This window comes from Taudactylus pleione, unplaced genomic scaffold (genome assembly GCF_031769625.1).
Source record: "Taudactylus pleione unplaced genomic scaffold, aTauple2 ptg000494l, whole genome shotgun sequence".
Lineage (NCBI taxonomy): Eukaryota > Metazoa > Chordata > Amphibia > Anura > Myobatrachidae > Taudactylus > Taudactylus pleione.
In genome coordinates this window covers 710,893-734,092 of record NW_028284896.1, presented here as the reverse complement: position 1 = coordinate 734,092, position 23,200 = coordinate 710,893, and the positions used below count along the sequence as shown (strand labels likewise).

The following is a 23,200-nucleotide window of genomic DNA, read 5'->3' as shown; positions in this document are numbered from 1 at the left end:
GTTGTCCGCATATTTACATTACATTGACCATAAAGAATTTGATTTGGTGCTGGACCTCCAACCTGAGGCACCCCTGCAAGTGTGCCAAAGCACCCCAGGGTGCCGCGGCGCACAGTTTGGGAACCACTGAGATAGTGAATGCAACTTTCTTTGTTATTAATTATAATACAGTCCAGCCATGTACTATAATGTGCATGTATTGTTGTCTTAGCATTTATTACTAGCACTGTATCTACTTCTCCTAGCGTACACCAGGCACATATGGTTTTGTTACTTCCAGGAGTAAAGGAGGTGCATATGTTACACTTCTTGAGCAGAACACATCTTGCATATATGGTGATTTTAACATGTATTTTTCTAGGTATAACGTTCTTTGAGAGGGGTTTACTATAGTACAGGTCTGTAAATGATGGTTCTGCATGAGTGGGGTTTATTGTTGCCCAGTTCTGTAAATGATGGTTCTGCATGAGTGGGGTTTATCGTTGTACAGGTCTGTAAATGATGGTTCTGCTGCATTGGTGATGTTTATTGTTGTACAGTTATGTAAATGATGGTTCTGCATGAGTGGGCTTTATCGTTGTACAGTTCTGTAAATGATGGTTCTGCATGAGTGGGGTTTATTGTTGCCCAGTTCTGTAAATGATGGTTCTGCATGAGTGGGGTTTATCGTTGTACAGTTCTGTAAATGATGGTTCTGCTGCATTGGTGATGTTTATTGTTGTACAGTTCTGTAATGATGGTTCTGCATGACTGGGGTTTATCGTTGTACAGTTCTGTAAATGATGGTTCTGCTGCATTGGTGATGTTTATTGTTGTACAGTTCTGTAAATGATGGTTCTGCTGCATGAGTGGGGTTTATCGTTGTAGAATTCTGTAAATGATGGTGCTGCTGCATTGGTGATGTTTATCGTTGTACAGGTCTGTAAATGATGGTTCTGTTGCATTGGTGATGTTTATTGTTGTACAGTTCTGTAAATGATGGTTCTGCATGGGTGGGGTTTATCATTGTACAGGTCTGTAAATGATGGTTCTGCATGGGAGGAGTTTATTGTTGTACAGGTCTGTAAATGATGGTTCTGCATGGGAGGAGTATATTGATGCTTGATTCCTTTTTAGATGACCGAGGTGATGGAGAGCGCTGTAAAATCCTTTGAAGATTTGGAGTTCCAGCAGCTGGAGAGAGAAAGCAGCCGAGAGGAGGAGAGAGAGGCCTCACTTAGACAGATCTTACAGAACATATCCAAAAAGCAAAATGAGTTGAACAAAAGGAAGGTGAGATGACATCATAAAAAGCTCTATATATAAAAAGACAGCACATACTGCAGTCCAGGCAGGTTTGCTAATACACAAAGGTGCTTATTAAGCATATAGCCATGTTTTGAACAACACTGTACCCTTTATCAGGCTATGTTAGAGACTGTGAGCATACTCTCTCTCGTTCTGTAAAGTTGTCATCTTATCTATAACTATCCCCTCTGATCATCTAAGTACTATATAGTTTTGCTGAATGTTCAGTCAACTATGGACCGCACTGCTGAGCCCTTCTGATACCTTATAAATAAATCCTACTAATAAATGTAAAACTTTCCACTAGTCCTGTTCATAGTGTGGGCAGCACATATACAATCTCAGGCGGGGATGTGAACTGTAGTCTACGTTTTGCATTAGTGGCTTTGGGATAGGAGTATATTTTACTTGCAAATGACTGCACCTTTGGTTAGTATAAGTCTTCAGGCCGTGCAGTATGTTATATATACGTTTCCTTTGCATGTGCTCTAAGCCAGCTGTAAGTGGTCTAATAGAAGGATGCTTTATATCTCGTCATCTTAAAATTTGTTTTACCATTTATAATACAGGACAAAGTTCTGCGATTGGAGGAGCAGGCACGGGGTGCGGAGGAGCAGGCGCATGCGGAGAGGCACAGGATCCGCGAGGAGAACTCGCGGGTCTTCCAGTCTCTGAATAAGGTATCTATAATAGTTTGGCAATGACGTGGGGTATACATTTGGGGAATAGTCTCCATCGCCACAGGTAAAGAGACCATATGTTGTCATAATGTCGATATGTTAGGTCTACGAGAGATGTGGGTTAGGCTACGGGAGATGGGGGTTAGTCTACGGGAGATGGGATTAGGCTACGGGAGATGGGGGTTAGGTCTACGGGAGATGCAGGTTAGGTCTACGGGAGATGCGGGTTAGGTCTACGGGAGATGGGGGTTAGGCTACGGGAGATGGGATTAGGCTACGGGAGATGGGGGTTAGGCTACGGGAGATGCGGGTTAGGCTACGGGAGATGGGGATTAGTCTACGGGAGATGGGATTAGGCTACGGGAGATGGGGGTTAGGCTACGGGAGATGCGGGTTAGGCTACGGGAGATGGGGATTAGTCTACGGGAGATGGGATTAGGCTACGGGAGATGGGGGTTAGGCTACGGGATATGCGGGTTAGGTCTACGGGAGATGTGGGTTAGTCTATGGGAGATGGGATTAGGCTACGGGAGATGGGGGTTAGGGCTACGAGAGATGCGGGTTAGGCTACGGGAGATGCGGGTTAGGTCTACGGGAGATGGGGGTTAGGCTACGGGAGATGCGGGTTAGTCTACGGGAGATGGGATTAGGGTACGGGAGATGGGGGTTAGGTCTACGGGAGATGCGGGTTAGGCTACGGGAGATGCGCGTTAGGTCTACGGGCGATGGGGTTTAGTCTACGGGAGATGGGATTAGGCTACGGGAGATGGGGGTTAGGCTACGGGAGATGGGGGTTAGTCTACGGGAGATGGGATTAGGCTACGGGAGATGGGGGTTAGGTCTACGGGAGATGCGGGTTAGGTCTACGGGAGATGCGGGTTAGGTCTACGGGAGATGGGGGTTAGGCTACGGGAGATGGGATTAGGCTACGGGAGATGGGGGTTAGGCTACGGGAGATGCGGGTTAGGCTACGGGAGATGGGGATTAGTCTACGGGAGATGGGATTAGGCTACGGGAGATGGGGGTTAGGCTACGGGAGATGCGGGTTAGGCTACGGGAGATGGGGATTAGTCTACGGGAGATGGGATTAGGCTACGGGAGATGGGGGTTAGGCTACGGGATATGCGGGTTAGGTCTACTGGAGATGTGGGTTAGTCTATGGGAGATGGGATTAGGCTACGGGAGATGGGGGTTAGGGCTACGAGAGATGCGGGTTAGGCTACGGGAGATGCGGGTTAGGTCTACGGGAGATGGGGGTTAGGCTACGGGAGATGCGGGTTAGTCTACGGGAGATGGGATTAGGGTACGGGAGATGGGGGTTAGGTCTACGGGAGATGCGGGTTAGGCTACGGGAGATGCGGGTTAGGTCTACGGGCGATGGGGTTTAGTCTACGGGAGATGGGATTAGGCTACGGGAGATGGGGGTTAGGTCTATGGGAGATGGGGGTTAGGCTACGGGAGATGGGGGTTAGGCTACGGGAGATGGGGGTTAGGCTACGGGAGATGGGGGTTAAGCTACGGGAGATGGGGGTTAGGTCTACGAGAGATGCGGGTTAGGCTACGGGAGATGCGGGTTAGGCTACGGGAGATGGGGGTTAGGCTACGGGAGATGGGGGTTAGGTCTACGGGAGATGGGGGTTAGGTCTACGGGAGATGGGGGTTAGTCTACGGGAAATGGGGGTTAGTCTACGGGAGATGGGGGGTTAGTCTATGGGAGATGGGGGTTAGGCCGCGTTAGGTGAGGTTAGGGTACAGGAGGGCAGGGTAAGAGTTAGCCATTAGGGAGACGGTTAAGGGTCAGTCATACTTACCACCTGAAGTACAGCAGAAACTGCCGGAGGTCATCAGGACATCACCGCCGCACCTGGAAGACACCGCTTGAGCGGCCGAACCAAGTAATCACCCACTAGACCACCAGACCACAGGGATGTTTTGTCGTTGTGGTCAATGTCGACATACTAAGAATGTCAGCATTACGACCATGATGACAAGATGAATGACTGCAATATATACCACACCTCTAAGGGAGGTACAGTATGTGTTATAGCTGGGTAACACTTCCAGGCTGGACGGATGACCACAGCACATTGCCTCTTATGTCCGGTTTTACATTAAGTGAGGGGATACCAGCATTCATAAGAGGCAGAGACTTATCCAGTGAAACTAATTATTAACCACAAAAAACACCATGTGGAGAGAACATAAGTATTATCCCCACCTGCCTTTATGGAAGTTTATGGTGGGTGGGCTGTGATGTTCTTCTGAGAATAGGAAGGACGCGTAAATGGATTTTAAATGATACACTAAAATTGTTAAGTCTCAGAAATGCCATTTAAGATTAATCCGACAAACAAAGAATGAATGGGAAGGGGCTTAGTGCCAGATCAGTGAGTGAGGCCAGCACACCCAGCATACCCCGAGCTGGGAAATGTCAGCCAGACACCTCCACCAGCTCCCCATACTGAGCCGGAAATGACTTTATTTTTAAAGTAAAAAATCCAAATGACTTTTTTCGTAGATTCCCCTCCCCTGCCACCAACTGAGCTGCTTAAACAATACTGGGCTCCTTATGAATGGGGTGATTGTTAATTGTGTACTTTTCGGTCCTTTTTAAAATTTCAACATAAACACCGCCATCTTCAGGCTACTCTAAGGAACTGCATACCAATTACCTAACGTGTTTTCATCAGCAGACAGAGGAATAAGACAAATGTTGTGTTTTCCTAGTTTAAAAAAAAAACACAAAGAAAGAAAATGCAGAAAAATTCCATATTACCCTTCTGTAGTTTTCTGAGCAGTTTGTGGAGGTAATATTTGCTGCTTATCGCACTCCCCCAACTCCGGCCATGTTAGTGAGAAGTCTCATGCGATATTTGTGATGTGTGGATAATATACTGCTTATTACTGTGTGCAGAGGCACATTCATACTACAGACTATTTTCTGGGTATATTACATTATCACATGTAGACTATTAATATGTACCGGAGATGAAACACGCTACCACTACCGATGTTACATTGAGGGATTGAGCATTTGTGCATTGTAGACAGTTTGTAGTAATTATAGTGTATTTATTCCCTTGCCTTTAGGAGAAAGATCGCTTGGTGGCCCTTAGTGCATTGTGCGGGAAGGACCTGCAGGAAGGGAGGGAGAGCTCCCCAAAAAAGGTGAGAAGACCTGTCCCATTCTGTCTCCTCCTTCCCATTCTCTATTGTGTCTGTCTATTTCTCTTCTATGTTAGTCTGTCTCTCTCTTCCCCTCTCTCCCACTCTCATTTGCAGGTTCTCACATATGGAGCACTTGAAAAGTCAATGTATAAAGTACACACCTATGAAGCATTGTTAGAAGTATTATATTGGGAGTTGTGTTCAATGCATACACATAGTATAACAGAGCACGCACAGACGCCACTGACCCTGTAAACCAATTGGCAAATGCACAGACAGTGCAAAAGTTTATCATGCTTAAAAATGGTTTGTGCTTCAGTTTTAAATGGACACTAAGGTAGAGGTACATCAAAGCATGGAGAGAGATACAGAGGGCTATTTACTAAGCCTTGGATGGAGATAAAGTACCAGCCAACCAGCTCCTAACTGCCATGTCACAGGCTGTGTTTGAAAAATGACAGGAGCTGGTTGGTTGGTACTTTATGTCCGTCCACCTTATCTCCAGCCAAGGGTTAGTAAGTAGACCCAAAAGTACCAACCCATTGACTTCTAACTGTCATGTTACAGTCATTGTGTATGAAAAATAACAGGAGCTGATTGGTTGGTACTTTATTGCTCTCCACGTTCTCTCCCCAAGCTTTCATTAATCTCCCCCTATATATGAAGGAGTATTGCAATATAGAAAGACAGCCTGTAACAGCCAAACGTGTTATTAAAGATTCTATGCAGCGAGTTAAGAGATTTTTAAAGGTTAACACAGTAACTGCTTCAGTGTGAGCTGTTCTTTCTCTCAGAAGGTCACCTAGCCTTCAGAGCCAATCTTATTTTTGTATTTTTGGGGAAGAGCGCTACTGCCCCCTAGTGTTGGTGGTTTTTCTTATTTTTTTATACTTGCTGAGCCTCAAACTACGTTTTCTTTATACAAGATCATATTTTATTTGTTATTCTTTAAAGATATTTTTCTCAAAAGGCAAAAAAAAGCGCTTTGTTCTAAGCTAAATCCATAATGGTGAGAATACAGTGCCTGATTCAGAGCCGGACGCTATTTGCGCTCGCTCGTTCAGAAAAAGGGTCCGGCTATTTAAATTGAGCGCTCGCTCTCTGTGGTCTGTTGACGCCTCTATGTCTGAGCGAGCGTCCGAAACATGCGCTCGCTATTTTGTAAAGACGCCCCTTGGCCGCTCGCATCATACGTCATCTCCGCTATTTATTAGATTAATCGAGTACATCGAAAGGCGTCTGAACTGCTCGCAGTGCTTGTGGTAGCATTTTCCTACCACAATCACTGCGAGCAGTTCAGGCTAAAAGACAACCAAGTGACGTGGTCGATGACGCCGCTTTGTTAATTATGCACACCCTTAAAACGCCCGTTTTGACCGTTTGGCATGCCTGCGTTCGGATCTCCACTCCCCGTTTTCAAGCACCTTCCCCTGTTATCACCCACAAACGCCTCATCCTGTCACTCAAATTAGCAGGCACTCGCTATTTTGCGAGCACACGATTTCCGACCGCACTGACTTGTTGGCGCATGCGCTCTATGACCCATACGCATGCGCAGATGTGCGAACATCGCTCGGAGCGAATGAGCGGCCGCTTACGAGCGGCTCTGAATCAGGCCCACAGTGCAATGTATCAGGAAATCTTTTTCACCTGCTGGCTGTGAGGAAGAACTGCAGCCGTCAGAGAGATCTGCGAAGTGCTTATATTTTTATCAGTAGATTTTGAATAAAAGGTACAAATCAGAAGTGTCTTTATATGAAGCAGCTAGAAGAGATGCACCCAGTGAGCTGGAAGCACCAAATACATGTATAGGCTGTTCTATAGGAATGGGTAACATACATTCCACTATAATATCCTCATGTGTCTTCTCAAGTCAGTCGTCTTTCAGCCCGCGGGACACGTAATCTGCCTGCTTATACATTGATGTGGGTAGCTTACAGATGTGTCCTCATACACACAGCGCCTATACGCCATACGGCGTGAGACTCCCGGCGCAACTGAGCCGCTGCCAGTGGTTTAGCGTACCGTCTTTCTCTTTATAATTTCCGGCTTATTCGCATCGCAGACGCAGCAAAATACCACTCAAAGTGCACTAGAGACGCTGGGCTGCGGCTGTACCCGCTCAGGAAATAGTTTCAACACGTACAAAGTCGCAGATAAAGCTCAACGGAACTTGGCGTGTGAAAAAGTTGCTGCATCGCAGCACTATGTATGCAGATTCAGATTAATCAGCGCACAGATATACAAGTGTCGCACACCAAATTGATCAGCGCAGTCCAGCAATGTAGTATTGTTCCTTCCAGTTGTTTTATTTGTTGGAATAAGACGCACATTTTGAGCGAGTAAGACGCACGGCTGAGTCGCCTGAGACACTGCGCACTGGGAAGGTCTGTTTGGCGCGGCTGAAGCCACAGTGTATAAGGAGACGCCTGTATCGCTGAATGGTCGCATTGGCGACCAATTATTTTTTATTTAATTATTATTATTTTTTTTATCATTTTAAAGTTCAGATTATAATGAGGAGAGGTTATTATGTAGTTGGGTCTATGTATAAGCTCACCGTACCCAGGCTGTCCTGCAGTTCAGACTTTACAGCTCTGTATTGGATCCTGCTCATGCGCTGTTGTACATTTTGCACTAGGGGCTACAGAGAACCTCAAGCCTGCCCAAGAGAAGGGGAAACGCACCATTTGTCCGGCAGTCTGATCGCCCAGTATCGCTCCACGGAAACGGTGAGTGGCGGCACCTCATCATTTTTCATTCATTGCAGTTTTAGTGCTTATTATGTTGCTAAAATCCATTTACTAAGGCACCGGATTTGCCGATTTATTAATGTTTTCAGACTTTGCAATGAGAGATGTTAATGAGTTTTGTTCAAATTTCTGTAGTATCCACTAATGTATGAGCAAAGTCATAATAGGCATCCGTTACAGAGGCCACCAGTGTTTGGGCTGATCTAATATCCATGGAAATCCCCTGGGAGCTAGTGACCTCATTGAGGCATGAGGCACCTAAAATACACTTCAAGATTTAGGCACCGTTTGAACATATACTCTCCACAGTCGGTACAAGATAATTTAAATAATACCAATTAAAAGTGTGGCCTACCCTTTCCAAATTTTACAAAGTGATGTACCTGGGATGTACACAAGATTAATATAAGCATTTTCTCCCTTCCCATACTCCCTACCTATACTCCCTACCTATACTCCCTTCCCATACTGCCTACCTATACTCCCTTCCCATACTCCCTTCAAATACTGCCTACCTATACTCCCTACCTATACTCCCTACCTATACTCCCTTCCCATACTCCCTTCCCATACTCCCTACCTATACTGCCTACCTATACTCCCTTCCCATACTCCCTACCTATACTCCCTTCCCATACTCCCTACCTATACTCCCTTTCCATACTCTCTACCTATACTCACTTCCCATACTCCCTTCCCATACTCCCTACCTATACTCCCTACCTATACCTTCCCATACTCCCTTCCTATACCACCTTCCCATACTCCCTACCTATACTCCTTTCCCATACTCCCTACCTATACTCCCTACCTATACTCCCTTCCCATACTGCCTACCTATACTCCCTTCCCATACTCCCTTCCCATACTCCCTACCTATACTCCCTACCTATACTCCCTTCCCATACTCCCTTCCCATACTCCCTACCTATACTGCCTACCTATACTCCCTTCCCATACTCCCTACCTATACTCCCTTCCCATACTCCCTACCTATACTCCCTTTCCATACTCTCTACCTATACTCACTTCCCATACTCCCTTCCCATACTCCCTTCCCATACTCCCTACCTATACTCCCTACCTATACCTTCCCATACTCCCTTCCTATACCACCTTCCCATACTCCCTACCTATACTCCTTTCCCATACTCCCTACCTATACTCCCTTCCCATACTCCCTACCTATACTCCCTTCCCATACTCCCTTCCCATACTCCCTTCCCATACTCCCTTCCCATACTCCCTTCTCATACTCCCTTCCTATACTCCCTTCCCATACTCCCTACCTATACTCCTTTCCCATACTCCCTACCTATACTCCCTTCCCATACTCCCTACCTATACTCCCTACCTATACTCCCTTCCCATACTCCCTACCTATACTCCCTTCCCATACTCCCTACCTATACTCCCTTCCCATACTCCCTACCTATACTCCCTTCCCATACTCCCTACCTATACTCCCTACCTATACTCCCTTCCCATACTCCCTTCCCATACTCCCTTCCCATACTCCCTTCCCATACTCCCTTCCCATACTCTCTACCTATACTCCCTTCCCATACTCCCTACCTATACTCCCTTCCCATACTCCCTTCCCATACTCCCTACCTATACTCCCTTTCTTTATAAAAGATAAGAATTGTACCTGTATATGTTTTATTGATGGCAATCAGAATAGTTATGTTGACGTTCTGTGTGTGAATGTGTATGTTTTGCTATAGTATGTAAACGGTTGTTATGTGCTATGCGTTCACCAGTTTGTTAATTTAAATGTTTTTTGTTTTTTTTAAGTCCTCTAAATAACCTTGATTTTTATTCTACTGTTGCAGCGTGTTTGGAAAGTGCCGGCCTGGCACTACACCTCGCCGTGTCCTCCAGCAGCACCGGTGGTCAGATAGCCTTAGCCATCAGCCCCAATCTTCAGATTGCCCGCAGCCGGAATCTGCACGGAGAGGACAGGCGGTCTAGTGCTGGAAGAGTTCAACACCTTCCCAGACTACCACTTACATACGGGTAATAGTGACCTACACAACAGACTCTTCGGGCCAAATGTAATAGGGTGAGAGTTTAGAAAAGTGAGAGTTTCTGACACTTTTTAAACTTTGCCAATGTAATAGAGTCCAAAAACAAAGTAACAGAGCGAACTTGCATGTTTTTTCAGACTTAAAAAACTCTCACAATTTAAAATCTCATCCAGATGTTTTCCCATATTGAAGATAAAACTCAACCAATGTGAGAGTTTACTGCTAAACTCTCACATTTTCTAAACTCTCACCCTATTACATTTGGCACTTCATGTCTTAAGTAGACAACACTTTCTTAAAAGGCTTGTCAACCCTTTTTTCCCCAACTAGAAGAACAGGAGGCCCCTGTAACCGTTCAGTAAGTGCTGATACAAGAGGTGCCTGTGGTGGTGGGCAGGGCCGAAACTAGGATATCTGTCACCCGGTGCAAGGCAGCAATTTTGCGCCCCCTCCCTTCCTGTACCTGAAGTTTGTCCTTGCTCGTCCATGCGGACGGCTGGCATAAACCCCCTGGCAATGAGCATAAACCCCCCTGGCCAGTAAGGACCTCTAGCATTTGTCTCCTCTTTGGCAGCGGCCATTTTTGGATGGCCGTTTTCTGAGTCTGCAGCCCCCAAGCCACCTTGAGTCAGTTTTTCACCCCCTGCAATATGGCACCCGGTGCACGTGCACCTCCAGCCCCCCCCTAGTTGCGGCCCTGTGGTGGACTAAGAAATGGGTCATTTCATAGTCTTCTGGGGTTAGCGCTCTATATAACATGGGTCTCGGACATCTGACCCCGGCTGTTCTGATAGCTGGAGGGGTTTGCTATTCAATCTTCAGTGTCAGACTATGGGCCTGATTCAGAACCGATCTCACCTGCGATTACACACGCAATTGGCCGATTGTTGCGATCTGCGCATGCATCGCAGTGACTACGCAGACCCACTGCAGAGCGATTGACGGGAAGTACCGTTTGGAGGCGGTGACTAGGGGGGGTGGTCGGCGAAACACAGGTGTGTCAGTGCGTTTGAACGTCGTTGCAGGGGCGCGCATAACATTGGCAGCTTGGGCTTTCACTGCGTACGATGAGGTTAGCAATTCCTGAGTAAGGTCAGACCTTGTACAAATGTGCGTGAGGCTGCGATGGTACCGATGTTACTGATGGTTTCACAGTCTTACTAAGTATTACAGATATGTGTAAGGTAAAGTGGGCGTCCTTATGTTCGACTGTGTATGGCATTGCGATTGCACATATCTTCGCAGTGAGACTGTGTGCGTAATCGCAATAGCGATCCTTGCTGAATCAGTCCCTATGTCAGCTACACCTATCCTTAGTACATTGTATGGTATTTCCTCTCTGCCTTGTGTCTAATTCTGCTCAAATAATACAGGTGGTGTCACATTACAGTACTCTATATAGTGCTGCAACCTTTTACCTGTACTCTTTACAGTGCTACAGGAGGTGTCACATGCCTTGTATACAGTGCTACAAGAGGTGTCACATGCCTTGTATACTGTGCTACAGGAGGTGTCACATGCCTTGTATACTGTATACAGTGCTACAGGAGGTGTCCCATGCCTTGTATACAGTGCTACAGGAGGTGTCACATGCCTTGTATACTGTATACAGTGCTACAGGAGGTGTCACATGCCTTGTATACTGTATACAGTGCTACAGGAGGTGTCCCATGCCTTATACAGTGCTACAGGAGGTGTCACATGCCTTGTATACTGTATACAGTGCTACAGGAGGTGTCCCATGCCTTGTATACAGTGCTACAGGAGGTGTCCCATGCCTTGTATACAGTACTACAGGAGGTGTCCCATGCCTTGTATACAGTGCTACAGGAGGTGTCCCATGCCTTGTATACAGTGCTACAGGAGGTGTCACATGCCTTATATACTGTGCTACAGGAGGTGTCACATGCCTTGTATACAGTTCTACAGGAGGTGTCACATGCCTTATATACTGTGCTACAGGAGGTGTCACATGCCTTGTATACTGTATACAGTGCTACAGGAGGTGTCACATGCCTTGTATACTGTATACAGTGCTACAGGAGGTGTCACATGCCTTGTATACTGTATACAGTGCTACAGGAGGTGTCACATGCCTTGTATACTGTATACAGTGCTACAGGAGGTGTCCCATGCCTTGTATACAGTGCTACAGGAGGTGTCACATGCCTTGTATACAGTGCTACAGGAGGTGTCCCATGCCTTGTATACAGTGCTACAGGAGGTGTCACATGCCTTGTATACTGTATACAGTGCTACAGGAGGTGTCACATGCCTTGTATACTGTATACAGTGCTACAGGAGGTGTCCCATGCCTTGTATACAGTGCTACAGGAGGTGTCACATGCCTTGTATACTGTATACAGTGCTACAGGAGGTGTCCCATGCCTTGTATACAGTGCTACAGGAGGTGTCCCATGCCTTGTATACAGTGCTACAGGAGGTGTCCCATGCCTTGTATACAGTGCTACAGGAGGTGTCCCATGCCTTGTATACAGTGCTACAGGAGGTGTCACATGCCTTGTATACAGTGCTACAGGAGGTGTCACATGCCTTATATACTGTGCTACAGGAGGTGTCACATGCCTTGTATACAGTTCTACAGGAGGTGTCACATGCCTTATATACTGTGCTACAGGAGGTGTCACATGCCTTGTATACAGTGCTACAGGAGGTGTCACATGCCCTGTATACAGTGCTACAGGAGGTGTCACATGCCCTGTATACAGTGCTACAGGAGGTGTCACATGCCTTGTATACTGTATACAGTGCTACAGGAGGTGTCCCATGCCTTGTATACAGTGCTACAGGAGGTGTCCCATGCCTTGTATACAGTGCTACAGGAGGTGTCCCATGCCTTGTATACAGTGCTGCAGGAGGTGTCCCATGCCTTGTATACAGTGCTACAGGAGGTGTCACATGACTTGTATACAGTGCTGCAGGAGGTGTCACATGCCTTGTATACAGTGCTGCAGGAGGTGTCACATGCCTTGTATACTGTGTACAGTGCTACAGGAGGTGTCACATGCCTTGTATACAGTGCTACAGGAGGTGTCACATGCCTTATATACTGTGCTACAGGAGGTGTCACATGCCTTGTATACAGTGCTACAGGAGGTGTCACATGCCTTATATACTGTGCTACAGGAGGTGTCACATGCCTTATATACTGTGCTACAGGAGGTGTCACATGCCTTGTATACAGTGCTACAGGAGGTGTCACATGCCCTGTATACAGTGCTACAGGAGGTGTCACATGCCCTGTATACAGTGCTACAGGAGGTGTCACATGCCTTGTATACTGTATACAGTGCTACAGGAGGTGTCCCATGCCTTGTATACAGTGCTACAGGAGGTGTCCCATGCCTTGTATACAGTGCTACAGGAGGTGTCCCATGCCTTGTATACAGTGCTGCAGGAGGTGTCCCATGCCTTGTATACAGTGCTACAGGAGGTGTCACATGACTTGTATACAGTGCTGCAGGAGGTGTCACATGCCTTGTATACAGTGCTGCAGGAGGTGTCACATGCCTTGTATACTGTGTACAGTGCTACAGGAGGTGTCACATGCCTTGTATACAGTGCTACAGGAGGTGTCACATGCCTTATATACTGTGCTACAGGAGGTGTCACATGCCTTGTATACAGTGCTACAGGAGGTGTCACATGCCCTGTATACAGTGCTACAGGAGGTGTCACATGCCTTATATACTGTGCTACAGGAGGTGTCACATGCCTTGTATACAGTGCTACAGGAGGTGTCCCATGCCCTGTATACAGTGCTACAGGAGGTGTCACATGCCCTGTATACAGTGCTACAGGAGGTGTCCCATGCCTTGTATACAGTGCTACAGGAGGTGTCCCATGCCTTGTATACAGTGCTACAGGAGGTGTCCCATGCCTTGTATACAGTGCTACAGGAGGTGTCACATGCCTTATATACTGTGCTACAGGAGGTGTCACATGCCTTGTATACAGTGCTACAGGAGGTGTCACATGCCCTGTATACAGTGCTACAGGAGGTGTCACATGCCCTGTATACAGTGCTACAGGAGGTGTCACATGCCTTGTATACTGTATACAGTGCTACAGGAGGTGTCCCATGCCTTGTATACAGTGCTACAGGAGGTGTCCCATGCCTTGTATACAGTGCTACAGGAGGTGTCCCATGCCTTGTATACAGTGCTGCAGGAGGTGTCCCATGCCTTGTATACAGTGCTACAGGAGGTGTCACATGACTTGTATACAGTGCTGCAGGAGGTGTCACATGCCTTGTATACAGTGCTGCAGGAGGTGTCACATGCCTTGTATACTGTGTACAGTGCTACAGGAGGTGTCACATGCCTTGTATACAGTGCTACAGGAGGTGTCACATGCCTTATATACTGTGCTACAGGAGGTGTCACATGCCTTGTATACAGTGCTACAGGAGGTGTCCCATGCCTTGTATACAGTGCTACAGGAGGTGTCACATGCCCTGTATACAGTGCTACAGGAGGTGTCACATGCCTTGTATACAGTGCTACAGGAGGTGTCCCATGCCTTGTATACAGTGCTGCAGGAGGTGTCACATGCCTTGTATACTGTATACTGTGCTACAGGAGGTGTCACATGCCTTGTATACAGTGCTACAGGAGGTGTCACATGCCTTATATACTGTGCTACAGGAGGTGTCCCATGCCTTGTATACAGTGCTACAGGAGGTGTCCCATGCCTTGTATACAGTGCTGCAGGAGTTGTCCCATGCCTTGTATACAGTGCTACAGGAGGTGTCACATGCCTTGTATACTGTGCTGCAGGAGGTGTCACATGCCTTGTATACTGTGCTGCAGGAGGTGTCACATGCCTTGTATACAGTGCTACAGGAGGTGTCACATGCCTTGTATACAGTGCTACAGGAGGTGTCACATGCCTTGTATACAGTGCTACAGGAGGTGTCCCATGCCTTGTATACAGTGCTACAGGAGGTGTCCCATGCCTTGTATACAGTGCTACAGGAGGTGTCCCATGCCTTGTATACAGTGCTGCAGGAGGTGTCCCATGCCTTGTATACAGTGCTACAGGAGGTGTCCCATGCCTTGTATACAGTGCTACAGAAGGTGTCACATGCCTTGTATACTGTGCTACAGGAGGTGTCACATGACTTGTATACAGTGCTGCAGGAGGTGTCACATGACTTGTATACAGTGCTGCAGGAGGTGTCACATGCCTTGTATACTGTATACAGTGCTGCAGGAGGTGTCACATGCCTTGTATACTGTATACTGTGCTACAGGAGGTGTCACATGCCTTGTATACTGTATACTGTGCTACAGGAGGTGTCACATGCCTTGTATACAGTGCTGCAGGAGGTGTCACATGCCTTGTATACTGTATACTGTGCTACAGGAGGTGTCACATGACTTGTATACAGTGTTGCAGGAGGTGTCACATGCCTTGTATACAGTGCTACAGGAGGTGTCACATGCCTTGTATACTGTGCTACAGGAAGTGTCACATGACTTGTATACTGTATACAGTGCTGCAGGAGGTGTCACATGCCTTGTATACTGTATACAGTGCTGCAGGAGGTGTCACATGCCTTGTATACTGTATACAGTGCTGCAGGAGGTGTCACATGCCTTGTATACTGTATACAGTGCTGCAGGAGGTGTCACATGCCTTGTATACAGTGCTGCAGGAAGTGTCACATGCCTTGTATACAGTGCTACAGGAGGTGTCACATGACTTGTGTACAGTGCTGCAGGAGGTGTCACATGCCCTGTGTACAGTGCTGCAGGAGGTGTCACATGCCTTGTATACTGTGCTACAGGAGGTGTCACATGACTTGTATACTGTGCTACAGGAGGTGTCACATGCCTTGTATACTGTGCTGCAGGAGGTGTCACATGCCTTGTATACAGTGCTACAGGAGGTGTCACATTCCCTGTATACAGTGCTACAGGAGGTGTCACATGCCTTGTATACAGTGCTGCAGAAGGTGTCACATGACTTGTATACAGTGCTACAGGAGGTGTCACATTCCCTGTATACAGTGCTACAGGAGGTGTCACATGCCTTGTATACAGTGCTGTAGGAGGTGTCTAATGCCTTGTATACAGTGCTGCAGGAGGTGTCACATGACTTGTATACAGTGCTACAGGAGGTGTCACATTCCCTGTATACAGTGCTACAGGAGGTGTGACATGCCTTGTATACAGTGCTGTAGGAGGTGTCACATGCCTTGTATACAGTGCTGCAGGAGGTGTCACAAGCCTTGTATACAGTGCTACAGGAGGTGTCACATGCCTTGTATACAGTACTACAGGAGGTGTCACATGCCCTGTATACAGTGCTACAGGAGGTGTCACATGCCTTGTATACAGTGCTACAGGAGGTGTCACATGCCTTGTATACAGTGCTACAGGAGGTGTCACATGCCTTGTATACTGTGCTGCAGGAGGTTTCACATGCCTTGTATACTGTGCTACAGGAGGTGTCACATGCCTTGTATACAGTGCTACAGGAGGTGTCACATGCCTTGTATACAGTGCTACAGGAGGTGTCACATGACTTGTATACTGTGTACAGGAGGTGTCACATGCCTTGTATACTGTGCTACAGGAGGTGTCACATGCCTTGTATACTGTGCTACAGGAGGTGTCACATGCGTTGTATACTGTGCTACAGGAGGTGTCACATGCCTTGTATACAGTGCTACAGGAGGTGTCACATGCCTTGTATACAGTGCTACAGGAGGTGTCACATGACTTGTATACCGTGCTACAGGAGGTGTCACATGCCTTGTATACAGTGCTACAGGAGGTGTCACATGCCTTATATACTGTGCTACAGGAGGTGTCACATGCCTTGTATACAGTGCTACAGGAGGTGTCCCATTCCTTGTATACAGTGCTACAGGAGGTGTCACATGCCCTGTATACAGTGCTACAGGAGGTGTCACATGCCTTGTATACAGTGCTACAGGAGGTGTCACATGCCTTGTATACAGTGCTACAGGAGGTGTCACATGACTTGTATACTGTATACTGTGCTACAGGAGGTGTCACATGCCTTGTATACAGTGCTACAGGAGGTGTCCCATGCCTTGTATACAGTGCTGCAGGAGGTGTCACATGCCTTGTATACTGTATACAGTGCTACAGGAGGTGTCCCATGCCTTGTATACAGTGCTGCAGGAGGTGTCACATGCCTTGTATACTGTATACAGTGCTACAGGAGGTGTCACATGCCTTGTATACAGTGCTACAGGAGGTGTCACATGCCTTATATACTGTGCTACAGGAGGTGTCCCATGCCTTGTATACAGTGCTACAGGAGGTGTCCCATGCCTTGTATACAGTGCTGCAGGAGGTGTCCCATGCCTTGTATACAGTGCTACAGGAGGTGTCACATGCCTTGTATACAGTACTACAGGAGGTGTCCCATGCCTTGTATACAGTGCTGCAGGAGTTGTCCCATGCCTTGTATACAGTGCTACAGGAGGTGTCACATGCCTTGTATACAGTGCTACAGGAGGTGTCACATGCCTTGTATACTGTGCTGCAGGAGGTGTCACATGCCTTGTATACTGTGCTGCAGGAGGTGTCACATGCCTTGTATACAGTGCTACAGGAGGTGTCACATGCCTTGTATACAGTGCTACAGGAGGTGTCACATGCCTTGTATACAGTGCTACAGGAGGTGTCCCATGCCTTGTATACAGTGCTACAGGAGGTGTCCCATGCCTTGTATACAGTGCTACAGGAGGTGTCCCATGCCTTGTATACAGTGCTGCTGGAGTTGTCCCATGCCTTGTATACAGTGCTACAGGAGGTGTCCCATGCCTTGTATACAGTGCTACAGAAGGTGTCACATGCCTTGTATACTGTGCTACAGGAGGTGTCACATGACTTGTATACAGTGCTGCAGGAGGTGTCACATGACTTGTATACAGTGCTGCAGGAGGTGTCACATGCCTTGTATACTGTATACAGTGCTGCAGGAGGTGTCACATGCCTTGTATACTGTATACTGTGCTACAGGAGGTGTCACATGCCTTGTATACTGTGCTACAGGAGGTGTCACATGCCTTGTATACTGTATACTGTGCTACAGGAGGTGTCACATGCCTTGTATACAGTGCTGCAGGAGGTGTCATATGCCTTGTATACTGTGCTACAGGAGGTGTCACATGACTTGTATACAGTGCTGCAGGAGGTGTCACATGCCTTGTATACAGTGCTACAGGAGGTGTCACATGCCTTGTATACTGTGCTACAGGAAGTGTCACATGACTTGTATACAGTGCTGCAGGAGGTGTCACATGCCTTGTATACAGTGCTGCAGGAGGTGTCACATGACTTGTATACTGTATACAGTACTGCAGGAGGTGTCACATGACTTGTATACTGTATACAGTGCTACAGGAGGTGTCACATGCCCTGTATACTGTATACAGTGCTGCAGGAGGTGTCACATGACTTGTATACTGTATATAGTGCTGCAGGAGGTGTCACATGACTTGTATACTGTATACAGTGCTGCAGGAGGTGTCACATGACTTGTATACTGTATACAGTGCTACAGGAGGTGTCACATGACTTGTATACTGTATACAGTGCTACAGGAGGTGTCACATGACTTGTATACTGTATACAGTGCTGCAGGAGGTGTCACATGCCTTGTATACTGTATACAGTGCTGCAGGAGGTGTCACATGCCTTTTATACTGTATACAGTGCTGCAGGAGGTGTCACATGCCTTGTATACTGTATACAGTGCTGCAGGAGGTGTCACATGCCTTGTATACTGTATACAGTGCTGCAGGAGGTGTCACATGCCTTGTATACTGTATACAGTGCTACAGGAGGTGTCACATGACTTGTATACTGTATACAGTGCTGCAGGAGGTGTCACATGCCTTGTATACTGTATACAGTGCTGCAGGAAGTGTCACATGCCTTGTATACAGTGCTACAGGAGGTGTCACATGACTTGTGTACAGTGCTGCAGGAGGTGTCACATGCCCTGTGTACAGTGCTGCAGGAGGTGTCACATGCCTTGTATACTGTGCTACAGGAGGTGTCACATGACTTGTATACTGTGCTACAGGATGTGTCACATGCCTTGTATACTGTGCTGCAGGAGGTGTCACATGCCTTGTATACAGTGCTACAGGAGGTGTCACATTCCCTGTATACAGTGGTACAGGAGGTGTCACATGCCTTGTATACAGTGCTGCAGAAGGTGTCACATGACTTGTATACAGTGCTACAGGAGGTGTCACATGACTTGTATACAGTGCTGTAGGAGGTGTCTAATGCCTTGTATACAGTGCTGCAGGAGGTGTCACATGCCTTGTATACAGTGCTGCAGGAGGTGTCACATGCCTTGTATACAGTGCTACAGGAGGTGTCCCATGCCTTGTATACAGTGCTACAGAAGGTGTCACATGCCTTGTATACTGTGCTACAGGAGGTGTCACATGACTTGTATACAGTGCTGCAGGAGGTGTCACAAGACTTGTATACAGTGCTGCAGGAGGTGTCACATGACTTGTATACAGTGCTGCAGGAGGTGTCACATGCCTTGTATACTGTATACTGTGCTACAGGAGGTGTCACATGCCTTGTATACTGTGCTACAGGAGGTGTCACATGCCTTGTATACTGTATACTGTGCTACAGGAGGTGTCACATGCCTTGTATACTGTGCTACAGGAGGTGTCACATGCCTTGTATACTGTATACTGTGCTACAGGAGATGTCACATGCCTTGTATACAGTGCTACAGGAAGTGTCACATGACTTGTATACAGTGCTGCAGGAGGTGTCACATGCCTTGTATACAGTGCTGCAGGAGGTGTCACATGACTTGTATACTGTATACAGTACTGCAGGAGGTGTCACATGACTTGTATACTGTATACAGTGCTACAGGAGGTGTCACATACCCTGTATACTGTATACAGTGCTGCAGGAGGTGTCACATGACTTGTATACTGTATATAGTGCTGCAGGAGGTGTCACATGACTTGTATACTGTATACAGTGCTGCAGGAGGTGTCACATGACTAGTATACAGTGCTACTGGAGGTGTCACATGACTTGTATACTGTATACAGTGCTACAGGAGGTGTCACATGACTTGTATACTGTATACAGTGCTACAGGAGTTGTCACATGACTAGTATACTGTATACAGTGCTACAGGAGGTGTCACATGCCTTGTATACAGTGCTACAGGAGGTGTCACATGACTTGTATACTGTATACAGTGCTACAGGAGGTGTCACATGACTAGTATACTGTATACAGTGCTACAGGAGGTTTCACATGACTTGTATACTGTATACAGTGCTACTGGAGGTGTCACATGACTTGTATACTGTATACAGTGCTACAGGAGGTGTCACATGACTTGTATACTGTATACAGTGCTACAGGAGGTGTCACATGCCTTCTATACTGTATACAGTGCTACAGGAGGTGTCACATGACTTGTATACTGTATACAGTGCTACAGGAGGTGTCACATGACTTGTATACTGTATACAGTGCTACAGGAGGTGTCACATGACTAGTATACTGTATACAGTGCTACAGGAGGTGTCACATGACTTGTATAATGTATACAGTACTGCAGGAGGTGTCACATGACTTGTATACTGTATACAGTGCTACAGGAGGTGTCACATACCCTGTATACTGTATACAGTGCTGCAGGAGGTGTCACATGACTTGTATACTGTATATAGTGCTGCAGGAGGTGTCACATGACTTGTATACTGTATACAGTGCTGCAGGAGGTGTCACATGACTAGTATACAGTGCTACTGGAGGTGTCACATGACTTGTATACTGTATACAGTGCTACAGGAGGTGTCACATGACTTGTATACTGTATACAGTGCTACAGGAGTTGTCACATGACTAGTATACTGTATACAGTGCTACAGGAGGTGTCACATGCCTTGTATACAGTGCTACAGGAGGTGTCACATGACTTGTATACTGTATACAGTGCTACAGGAGGTGTCACATGACTAGTATACTGTATACAGTGCTACAGGAGGTTTCACATGACTTGTATACTGTATACAGTGCTCCTGGAGGTGTCACATGACTTGTATACTGTATACAGTGCTACAGGAGGTGTCACATGACTTGTATACTGTATACAGTGCTACAGGAGGTGTCACATGCCTTCTATACTGTATACAGTGCTACAGGAGGTGTCACATGACTAGTATACTGTATACAGTGCTACAGGAGGTGTCACATGCCTTGTATACAGTGCTACAGGAGGTGTCACATGACTTGTATACTGTATACAGTGCTACAGGAGGTGTCACATGACTAGTATACTGTATACAGTGCTACAGGAGGTTTCACATGACTTGTATACTGTATACAGTGCTCCTGGAGGTGTCACATGACTTGTATACTGTATACAGTGCTACAGGAGGTGTCACATGACTTGTATACTGTATACAGTGCTACAGGAGGTGTCACATGCCTTCTATACTGTATACAGTGCTACAGGAGGTGTCACATGACTTGTATACTGTATACAGTGCTACAGGAGGTGTCACATGACTTGTATACTGTATACAGTGCTACAGGAGGTGTCACATGACTAGTATACTGTATACAGTGCTACAGGAGGTGTCACATGACTTGTATACTGTATACAGTGCTACAGGAGGTGTCACATGACTTGTATACTGTATACAGTGCTACTGGAGGTGTCACATGACTTGTATACTGTATACAGTGCTACAGGAGGTGTCACATGACTTTTATACTGTATACAGTGCTACAGGAGGTGTCACATGACTTGTATACTGTATACCAGGTGTGGCCAAACTCTGTCCTCACCTAAAACTTCATGTTTTCCAGATCTCCCGGCTGCAGCACAGGTGTAGTCATTGCTAATTGACCCACTTTGCAGGATTATCACAATAATATGAGCATTCTCCGTGGCCTATGTTCTAGGTGCAGTTTATCCTTTGTACCGTATCCGCTCTCGCATTTCCCATGTTTGTTGGCGTATGCCTACTGGTGCCATTACACGTGGCGCACTGTACACAGCACTGCTCTCTTAGTAACCTTATCTCTTCCTCTCCCACAGACCTATACCTGAGATAGCGGCGATAGAACGCCAACTCCGCGAGGCCCTGGCAGAGAAGGAGCGCCTCCTGAAGGCCAGGGTGAGCTAAGAGATTTGTGTGTGTGCAGCGGTTGATGCTTTTCTTTTATGTTTATACACATTGATGGATTAGCCAAAGTATTTATAAATCAAGTAACTTTTTATATTATATACCTGTATGTTGCTGCGGGTGGAAATAATAAATATAACTTTAAATAAATAAATCACAGGCAGCCGTATATTTGGCAGATATAATATATATATACGGCTCCAGAGAAATCACTGCTCCGGGCTGTCACGTGACTGCGCCAATATCCGTAACACTGGCACGGAGCCCAGCAATGGTAGCTTACCTCCTTAATAATTAATAGGTCTAATAGTAATGCCCAAAATCACTGTGAGCCACCAAGGGCTAATAACCATATAGATCTATGTGATGCATGCAATAGACAAGCAACAGGGAGATTTGGGTACGTACGATGGTCATTGAGTGCTGTATAACGGAGTACTCCATCCAGCTGTGCAGTAATCTGTCATATACTGTAAAATCCTTATGTTCACACCCCACTTTACTATTGCACGGTCCACGTTGCTGCATGTTTAGTCCTGGCGTCCGTACGCTCCTGTGTGTGTAGTGGCTGCAGTCACGTGGCAGACAAGCACTCCTAGGTCCCTGATGTTACTGAGTGTGCACCGTCAGCCAGCTCCCTGCGTTCTGCTGTAGCTCAGGCTGATGACCTGCCCGTCACATGACTGTCATGTAAGTGCTTCTGCTTTTTACAGGCGAGACTTCAGCAGAGGCTCCTTCCTCTCTGACTCGCTGACACGTCTGGGAGCTGCAATCGGCAGGTAGTGTCCCTCTGCTTGTGTGTGTGTGCGTTGCTGCTTGTAGGGGTCCTGGGCATAACCCTGTATGTTACGTTAGGTGTAGTCGCTCTATTGTTTGGTGAAGTGAAGTTTTGCAGACTGACATTAGAATTTGTTAGCGGCCGGCTGTCATTGCCAAGCGCTGTCTTTAATGAGAGTTCCCAAACGAGTTTTTCATGTTTATTCTTGGTTACAGCAAACAAGTAGAGAATATTCAGTAATGCAGAGAGATGCCTGACATACTCACGGTCCGGGTCCACAGAGCAAAGATATATATATATAT

The 23,200-nt window shown here is 46.8% G+C and overlaps 1 protein-coding gene across 5 annotated transcripts in view; it reads left to right on the top strand.

The window, feature by feature from the left end:
- The window catches only part of PHLDB3 (pleckstrin homology like domain family B member 3), a 100,616-nt gene that overhangs the window by 68,970 nt on the left and 8,446 nt on the right, over window positions 1–23,200 (top strand). For all 5 annotated transcript variants that reach the window (XM_088449738.1, XM_088449734.1, XM_088449735.1 and 2 more), the window contains 6 exons: window positions 1,117–1,272; window positions 1,857–1,967; window positions 5,058–5,135; window positions 7,777–7,867; window positions 9,724–9,907; window positions 22,033–22,111. In XM_088449738.1, coding sequence (XP_088305864.1) covers window positions 1,117–1,272; window positions 1,857–1,967; window positions 5,058–5,135; window positions 7,777–7,867; window positions 9,724–9,907; window positions 22,033–22,111 — 699 coding nt within the window. The remainder of the gene's footprint in view (window positions 1–1,116; window positions 1,273–1,856; window positions 1,968–5,057; window positions 5,136–7,776; window positions 7,868–9,723; window positions 9,908–22,032; window positions 22,112–23,200) is intronic.